The sequence below is a fragment of the Castanea sativa genome, chromosome 1, assembly GCF_040712315.1.
Source record: "Castanea sativa cultivar Marrone di Chiusa Pesio chromosome 1, ASM4071231v1".
Taxonomy (NCBI): domain Eukaryota; kingdom Viridiplantae; phylum Streptophyta; class Magnoliopsida; order Fagales; family Fagaceae; genus Castanea; species Castanea sativa.
Window position 1 is genome coordinate 50,882,257 of NC_134013.1, and position 10,179 is coordinate 50,892,435.

General features: G+C 35.6%; 1 protein-coding gene across 1 annotated transcript; it reads left to right on the forward strand.

Moving 5' to 3' along the window:
• The first annotated feature begins 1,271 nt into the window (after positions 1–1,271).
• LOC142622944 (zinc finger protein CONSTANS-LIKE 2-like) lies at positions 1,272–3,748 on the forward strand. The gene is made up of 2 exons (XM_075796514.1): positions 1,272–2,154; positions 3,151–3,748. The coding sequence occupies exons 1-2, from the start codon at positions 1,372–1,374 to the stop codon at positions 3,508–3,510; spliced, it is 1,143 nt and encodes a 380-aa protein (XP_075652629.1). The 5' UTR covers positions 1,272–1,371; the 3' UTR covers positions 3,511–3,748.
• The last annotated feature ends 6,431 nt before the right edge of the window (positions 3,749–10,179 follow it).

A 10,179-nucleotide genomic window follows, 5' to 3' on the forward strand; every position in this document is an offset into this window, starting at 1 on the left:
GATGAGGATTGTGCGATGGTAGTGGTTTTCTACTCTCAGTGAAGAGAAGGGATAAAGAAGGAAAGAGAGGAGCAACGGAAATATGATGTATTTTCTCTCCTGATTTTAAAGAATGTTTATTTCATACTTTGGTCAGCTTTTTTTACAAAATTAAACACACATACCAAACACTTATTTATGTTTTTTAAACAATAAAACATGTTATTTAAACTATGATACTAAACACATTTTTTGTTTTGTTTTATAAACACTAAAAACACGTTTTCTAACAATACTTTTTCAATCATAATTTTTACATCTTTTTAAACAACAATTTTTAAACTCTATGACCAAACGGCCCTAAATATTGATTAGCCCATCAAGAGCAACTTTTTCTTTTTTTTCTTTTTTAATTGGATAACAAGAAGTGGTTAAAAAAAATTATAAAAAAAAAACTCAGTAACTTATTTTTATAACAAATGGTCTGTTTGGTAAGGATCTTTTAGTAACGTTATTTATATTATTTAAAAAATATACGTGGATGAAAAGTGTGTAAAAATATAGAGAAATGATATGTCCACAACATTTTTACAATATTTTTATAATAAATCTTAAGTGGCAGGTTGTTGCTGGTTGTTATTGTTAAGGCAAAAAAGTAATCTTAGTGTTAAGTTCAAATTTGAACCAATAATAACTAACCACCTATAATTTATTATAAAAATGTTGTAAAAATGTTGTGGACGTAGCACCTCTCAAAAATATATGTAATATTCTTTAAAAATTAAAAAACTATTGTTTAAGTACTCAACACCACTAAAATCTCAGTAACTACTGTAACTTGATTCAACTGTCAACTGTCAATTGTGTCTGTCTGATCCAACAGTCTAAAAGATGCCAGTACCACGTGGCACTCACGTGTCAGACCCATAATGTCCACAAACATTATCAAACTTGTTCCTCTTGCTTGGTACGTGTTCATCAAAATTATCCATGAATTGACAAGTGGCCTCCGCTACAAGCGAGTATTTCAAAATTTCATCTGCTTGCGAGAGTGAGCAGTAACAGCACTCTAGCATTTTTATGCTACTCGAATAGCCAAAGTAGCAAGAACATGGGTCCCACAAGAACCTCTGACTCAACTAGGCCCCACCCTAAAACACAACCAACCACAAGATAACGTAACCACTTTTCTATGCCACTAGTTTTCTAACACGTGTCGGTCCTGGATTCTCTCCCTCTCCCACTTGGTTCTAGATCTAGAGTCTCAGACTTACACCCCCTTACCCCTCACTATTTTCATTCATTAATTCACAGTCCCAAGTTCTCACACACTTCAACTCAATCTCAAAGACACTTAAAAAAAACAAAAAATAAAGAGAGAGAGAGAGAGAAATGTTGAAGTTGGAGAGTAACGATGGTGGCAGTACTGGTGGTGACAATAATTGGGCACGTATCTGTGATACGTGTCGGTCTGCAGCGTGCACGGTGTACTGTAGGGCTGATTCGGCTTACTTGTGCACTGGATGTGATGCTCGCATTCACGCTGCAAACTGTGTGGCATCTCGCCATGAGCGCGTGTGGGTTTGCGAGGCATGTGAGCGTGCCCCGGCAGCTTTTGTATGTAAAGCTGATGCGGCGTCTCTTTGCACCGCCTGTGATGCTGATATCCACTCTGCAAACCCGCTTGCACGCCGCCACCAGCGCGTGCCAATTCTGCCTATTTCTGGGAAACTGCATGGTCCACATGTGGTGGGAGCCATGTCTGATACTAAAGAGAGGTTTGTAGACCAAGATGGGGATGAGATGATTGATGAAGAAGATGAAGATGAGGCTGCATCATGGTTGTTGCTTAATCCTGTGAAGGGTAGCAATAATAACAACAACAATAACAATCAAAACAATGGGTTTTTGTTTGGCGGGGAGGTTGATGAGTATTTGGACCTTGTGGAGTACAATTCTTGTGCTGAGAATCAATTCAATGATCAGTATAGCCAGCAGCAACAGCAACATTACTGTGTTCCCCAGAAGAGCTATGGGGGAGACAGTGTTGTGCCAGTTCAGTGTGGAGAAGCAAAGGGTCAGCTTCATCACCTTCATCAACAAAATTTCCAGTTGGGTTTGGATTATGAGTCATCAAAAGCTGCATACAGTTACAATGGTTCTATTAGTCACAGTGTAAGTTTCTCTAAATTTGCTACACATACAATGGTTTTATATTGAATATGTAGTTGGAGTTCTAACAAATCTGTATTGCCACATGATTCTTTGTGAATCATTTATTATGTTCCATTCATTTTTTTATTCAGTAGATGTATTGCTATCTCTAATATTTGAATTCTATGTGCACTGCTTCTAAAAGATAAAATTTGAGTGGTATCAATATCTTTTGATATTTTCCTGTACTTTATTAGTTTATTAGCACTTTTCCTCTTTTCTTACCTTTCTCCTTTAAAGCATGGAATCCAGTAGGAACGTTGCAGTGCTTTTTTGTTTTCTTTCTCTTTTGTTCCAAGTCATAAAGTTGGGTGTGTGTTAGTTTTTTGTTTTGCATCGCAGTGTCATGTCTTGGAATAAATTGCAGTTTAAAATTGATTTACTTATATGTAAATAAAGTTTCAGGTTAGAAGTACTAGGTTATGTTTTAGTGATTCTACCTTTCCTTAAGTAAGCTATCATAAAAAGAATAAAAGTACTTATTAAATGATTACCTATATATATAGGACTAACAAGAAACAGGAAAGAAAAAGGAAGACTGGAAAATCTTACAACTATTCTAGATTTCTAATAGTTGTTCAAACTTCAAAGCCAAAGCTTTCTTTTATTCTTTAAATAAAATGAACTGCATTGATTTCGATTCTATAAATAATTCCATATCCACAAGTAACATTCATCAAAAGTTTCTTCTTTGTACAAGAAATATATTATCATAAAGAAAGTGTGACATTTACTTGATATAATTCATGAATATTACATGTGAATTATTATTAATAACCGCAAATCAGTATGAAAATGATTCAAAAAAATAAAATTGTGAATGAAGACATGGTTCTGTTGCAAACATGAATTGCTTTTCCCATCTATTTCATCTATGACTTGTGAAAATTACAAATCTCATATCTCCCTCCAATGCTGATTAATAACCTCATGTGTTTTCTATGATAATATAATTAGGTCTCTGTTTCATCCATGGATGTTGGCGTTGTACCTGAATCAACAATGAGCGACATCTCAATCTCACACTCAAGACCTCCCAAAGGGACAATTGATCTTTTTTCTGGATCTACCATTCAAATACCAGCCCAACTTACTCCATTGGACAGGGAGGCAAGGGTCCTAAGATACAGAGAGAAAAAGAAGACAAGGAAGTTTGAGAAAACAATCAGGTATGCTTCAAGGAAGGCCTATGCAGAGACCAGACCCCGGATCAAGGGACGATTCGCTAAGAGGATGGATGTAGAAGTTGAAGTGGATCAGATGTTCTCCACGACACTAATGGCAGAAACTGTATATGGCATTGTCCCATCATTCTAAATCTAGGGGTAGAAGAAGAAAAAGAACACTTCTTCATATGAGAGTTGTACAACTTAGTACTCAAGCTCTAGTGCTGATATTGTAGCTTCCCAATCTAATTGGTCTAAATTAATGTGATGCATGCTTATTAACTTTATATACTTCTTTGCCTCATGTAATTTTATCTTGTAAATGCATGTAAATTTTCATTTTAAAACTAATTACTTGCAATTACAATTTCCCTTTTGAGTTCCTGTTGATCTTTTCATTGAACTCCAAATGTTAGAAATTACCTCAAATTTTCTATTGACTTTGTTAGGTTCTTTGGTGTGAGAAGAAATGATTTTCTTTGTTGGAAGGAAAAAGCTTTTAATATTTAATAAGTAATTGGGTATTCCTTATCTATAAAGCATTAAAATTGAAGGCTCTTTGATCCAAGAGTCCTCTTGCATGGGGAGAGAAAAGACTCTCGTAGAAGAATATTAATTTTTTAGAAAAGTAGTTACAGTGTTTGTTTATTGTTTGAGTGAGGGAGCACCATTTGATGTATTGGGGTAGTGAGCATCTCATTTATGAATTTATTAGTTGGTATTGAGAGTTTATGTTAAATGTAATGGGATTCGAGTTTGTATTCGTGAGAGATTTTAGAGTTCTAATTGTGAAATTTCTTAATTATGATTTATGAGAATTAATCGAGTGGTTATAATCCATATTGTTAATACCGAATTTTAGTTGACGTTATCGGTGGATATAAAAATAATCTATATTATTAATAGTAAATTTTGGTTGGCGTTTTAACTTATATGTGGATGAACGAAAGAAATTAGCCAAATAAAGTTTTCTTTTATGTGTATTTATTTTTTCCCTTATGGATGGGAATGCGCTTCCACTAGTGTCATATTCCACTACCAAATTTCCACAATGAGGAAAGAAAACATTTTAATACAATCTTGAAGAGAAAATGAACAAAGTCAGCCACATGCTTGCGTATAATTAAAGCTCTCATAGCTTCTTGTTTGTTGCAGTACTTTTGATGGCTTTTAATGGGCCCATTATCCTTACACTTTTCTCTTTTTATGTGACAGTGCCATCTCTATGCTACCGATTGGCTCCATTTCTTTTAGTGCACTATGGGATGAAGATTCTCGGTCTTTTAGGTCATGTTACAACACCGAGGGTAAGAAACTGTCCATGTCTGTAGAAGAAAAAGTAAACTTGATTGTAGCGTTTATCTAGAATGGTATATGCTGTAATCCATAAACTTTTCCATCTAATGGAGTCATCTTCTTGTAAAAACACAGACCCAAATGGATGTAGAACTTGTCAAGAAATTCTAGCTATTTCAATGTTGGTGGATTAGGTGAAGTGATAGTTAAATATTGCTTCGAAAAAATAAAAGGAAGAAAGTAATACAGGATAATTATTGGTTACTATATATCAATGTAAATCTTACATCAAAGTAACAAATATGTATACATTGCAAAAAAGTATACCATATGGTATATATTTGCATGAAAATGTATAATATTGTATACACTTATTTAGTTTACAATGTAAATCTTATATATAGTTGCCTTCCTTAAATGAGTACTTGGGTTTTTTAGATTACTAGATTGGGAAGCAATGCTTGTAGCTGTAGGAGGATTTTTTTTTTTTTTGTTGAGAAATGTTGTAGGAGGATTTTAGAACTTAGAGATGATAAATATAAATAATTTTGGGTCATGTTAACGAATGCCCTTAGATCATTGTTAACAATCTAGTTTAGGAAAGTTTTGACACTATTTTTATAGAAAATGAAAAAGACTGTCAAAACATTAATTATTTTCTTTAAATGAATTATTAATCAATACTTTAAAAACATTATTTTTTCCCAATATTTTTTTAAAAGGTCTACCCGTTGCACAAACTTTTTATTCTTTCTTAGTCATTGGAGTACTTCATTTAATCGATCTATAGCATAAAAAAGTCACTGTCAGTATATACTACATATATAGTGAGCTTCATCAAGCAGAAGTTCATTCAAGGACATGAGATTGAGATGGAACTTTTCGCAATAAAGGATTAAAGGGAAGGGCTTTCGTGGCTCTAACTAGGACCTTACAGTATCCATTTCTGCAACGCCATTTGTGAGGTAAAAGTGCTTTTTTCCCCACTGAGGAAGCACTGAAAGGGATAAGATTCTCATTTCTTTGAATGTGAAATTACTCTAAGCTAGACTCGGATGCAACCAGAGGAGGACAGAGATTGGTCGTGATATTCTTCATCTGATATGAATTAATGCTTATTTTCGAGGTGAAATAACCTCACATTTATAAAAGAACCAACAGGCAACAGCTTAACCACAGAAAGGTCCAATGTCTCCTCTGACTCTGAGTAAAGTCTTATCCATGGTTTCAGCCACATGCATGTACACAATGGCAAGATTATTAGACACCTCTAAACCCAAGACACAGTTGAAAATATAGCAGGTTCTGAATATAGCTTGATTGCAAAGAATTTTAATGCTCTCATTATTCACATCTAACAATTAATGTCCACGCACTTTTTTTATTTTATATTTTATACAAGATAGAACTTACTCTAATCTAATTTAAGTATATATGTGTGATACTCATTCTTGAATACTTAAACTCCGCACCCCACAAGTACTTAATACTTATAAAGTAACTACCGCACAAAGAGTACACAGTGATATGCTCACGCACTTTCAAACTATGTATAAAATGCGGACATTATACACATGGTGTGAAAGAGTGTGCATTGATAGATGTGAAGTAATAATTATCGATATAAGATTTACATCATACTAGCAATATAAGATTTACATTGATAGTCTAATGTAAACCTATAATTACCCTAGCCTTATAATAATTTTGATATTCCTTTTTAATGCATTAAAAGGGTAATTATTGTTGAGATATCTAATGCTAAGCCTACAATTGAGAAGTCTCAACTGCTAGTTTTCAAAACTCAAGAATAGAGCAACAGCAACGGCTAGTCTTCTAAACGATGTCGTTGTATTTATTTCTAGTTATGATTAAGTCCAAACGCTGTCGTTCTATTAATCACATATATGAGTCTGTTGATAGTTGAGATTAGGCGGGAAAGTTCGTTATTTTAGCTCCACCTTTCACGGATCCATTCTGTGATTTCAGGGTTGGTTAATTAAGTAGTTATAGTCGATTTTATGTATAAATACAGATAGTTGTAATGCAAATCAATTCTTTCAAGCATTCACAGAAAATTTTGGAGCTTTCTTTCTCTTCTCTCTGCTTCTCTCTCTTTCTCACTCTTTCCTTCATTTTCTGGTTTTCTGTAACTCTGAGTTCTCTGTTTGCTTGTTAATTGTTTCTACCTTCCAGACCTTAGTTCAAATCTTTTCATGGTATCGGAGCAGAATACGATCTCTACCAACTCTGATTCTTCAATGGCAGCTTTGTCTTCTTTTATGCCTCCTTTAACAACTTTACCTTCGATCAATTTGACCAATCAGCCTCTGTTGCTGCTTTTAAACATGTCAAATATGATGACAGTCAAGTTGGACAATTCCAACTACATAGTCTGGAAGCATCAGATCTCCATGGTGCTAGAGACTTATTCAATGATTGAACTCTTTGATGAATTTCTTCATGTTCCAGAGAAATTCTTGAAAGATCTCTTAGGTACAATTACAATAGCACTGAATCCAGATTATCTTGCTTGGAAATCAAAGGAAAAGGCACTGCATACTTCAATCAGTTCCACTCTAACACCTTCATTTCTTGCTATAATTATTGGTTGTTAATCAGCTCTAGAAGTTTGGAAACTCCTGGAAAACAAGTTTTCTTCCATTTCGAGATCTCATGTGCTGAATCTCATGGGAGAATTGAACAATGTAAAGAAATGATAAGATTTTGTAGACACATATCTGCAGAAAATCAAGGTCATTAGGGACAAATTAATGGCAGTTGGAGTTTTCCTAGATGATGAAGAATTGCTTCACGTGGCAATTAAAGGACTTCCAAGGGAATTTAGTGCATTTAGGTCTTCTATTAGGACCAGAAGCACTAAATTGAGCTTTGATGAGTTAGCTACTATGCTAAACGCAAAAGATGAATCACTGAATGAAGGACTAGAAATTAAAGACTCAACTTTTGCAATGGCTGTCAACACAGCACCTAGGTCTAATAACAGTGGTGGTTTTACCAATTACAATCAGTCCACTAATCGTGGAAGAGGAAAAGGCAACAATAATAGAGGTAGAGGACGAGGCTCTTCACCAAATCAGTTTTCACAATACTCTCCTAATCAAGGACCTGGTCCAAGAGCAGAAAGGCCTATTTGCCAAATCTGTGGCAAAGCTGGTCATATAGCCATAGATTGCTACCATAGGATGGATTATGCCTATCAAGGCAAACATCCACCCACTAAATTGGCAGCAATGGCCACTTCTTCCAACTCTATGTTTGCACAAGAGTAGCCTTGGCTAGCAGACTGTGCATCCACAGACATTGTTACCTTCAGTCTCAATCACCTAAGCTTTCCTAAACCTTACAATGGACAGGATCATCTCACAGTAGGTAATGGACAAGCTCTGCCTATCACACACCTAGGTAACACTTTTATCCCATCTTCTAATTCTGCAATACAACTTAGAAATGTGTTAAGAGTTCCTACTACTGCTTCCTATCTTGCATCAGTCCACAAAATTTGTCATGACAATCAGTGTTGGTGTTATTTTGATGAAAACACCTTGTCTATTCAGGCCTTGGCCACGAGGAAAGTGCTCTACAAGGGCAAGAGTGAAGGTGGGGTGTATCCTATTTACCCTCACAAGGCACCTAAGCTTCTCCTTCCTCACAAAATCTGCAATTCAGTCTCCACTTCATCACCGAGTTGGCTTCTGTGGCACAATAGACTTGGTCATCCCAATTCCCAAGTTCTTAAATTTCTTTTTCAGCACAAAGACTTGTCTTTTAATAAGAATACAAACTTTGTAGATTCTTGTGTTCATTGTCTACATGGGAAAATGCATAAACTTCCCTTTCCTTGCTCTAGATTTGTTCCCACTGCACCATTTGAGCTTGTACATACTGATCTTTAGGGTCCTGCATCTCTTAATTCAATAAATGGATTTCAATATTATGTCATTTTTTTTAACCATTATACACCTTTTACTTGGTTGTACTTACTTCACACAAAATCTGAAGTTTACTCTAAGTTTGTGCACTTTCATGCTATGGTTACCAATCAATTTTTTGCAACTATTAAGACACTTAAATCTGATGGTGGTGGGGAATACACCTCTAAATTCTTTGAATCTTATCTGTCTTCTCATGGTATTCACCATCAACTCTCTTGTCCATATACCCCTCAGCAAAATGGGTTAGTGGAGAGGAAACATAGACACTTAATAGAAACTACCATTACTCTCCTTTCCTAAGCTTCCTTACCTTCTCAATTTTGGTCCTTTGCTGTACAAATAGCTATGAACCTTATTAATCTCTTGCCTACTGCTTCACTTGGTTTTCTCTCACCTTGGTTCAAGCTTTATGGCTCTCATCTAGATGTCACTTCTCTTAAAGTGTTTGGTTGTGCCTGCTACCCTTATATTAGACCTTACACTAAGCACAAACTTGAACATAGGACTACTAAATGTATTTTCCTAGGTTATTCCACTATTTCTAAGGGGTATTTGTGTTTTGATGTCAAATCTAACCACTTATACACTTGCAGGCAGGTACTGTTTAGAGTCCGTTTGGATGTAGCTGAAACTGAAAACTGAAAACTGGAAAACACTGTAGCAAAATAATTTTTTAATGTGTGAATAGTGCCGTGGGACCCATTTTTAATGAAAAAGTTGTTAAAAAGTGAAATTTGTGGGTTTGTGAACAGTGCACGATGTGCACTGTTCACAAGAAAAGTCAAACTATTCGGCTAAAAAAAAAAAATTAGGAAATGCACACTTAATGAGTCCAAGTTTCCGCCCACTTCTTCTCATATTATCTCTCTTCCACATTTTGTCAAACCAACACCTAACATCTGGCTATCTAACCTTCTCTATTTACATTCATCAAATCAACCTTCAATTCTTGGTTCCTATATTCCTACCACCTCCTCTAGTCCTATTTTTGTCAGTCCTACCTCTCACACCACTCATACTCTTCCTCCTTTGCATTCTACAACTCTTGCCTCTTCCAGTCCTATTCCTAATCCTGATCCACCACCTCCTACAGATTCCCAACCAGCTCCTATATCCACTAATCCTTGTTCAGCCTTATCCAATCCCATTCCTCCTACTGCACCAGATCCTATCCTTCCAATTACCAATACACACCCTATGAATAACAGGTCTAAACATGGCATTACTAAGAAAAAGCTTTGCTACAAGGCTGTTCTAGACTACACTTTCACAGAGCCACCTTCATATAAAGTTGCCTCTTAATATCCTCAGTGGACAAAGGCCATGGATGAGGAGTTCTCTGCCTTACAAAGACAAAACACTTGGTCATTAGTCCTTACTGCCCCTGGAATTAATCTTGTGGGCTGTAAATGAGTCTACAAATTGAAGTTGCACAGTGATGGCTCTATAGCTCGATATAAGGCAAGACTAGTTGCCAAGGGCTTTCATCAACAGGCTGACATTGATTACATAGAGACATTTAGTCCAGTTGTGAAACCAGCTACAGTCAGACTTATTCTTACCATTGC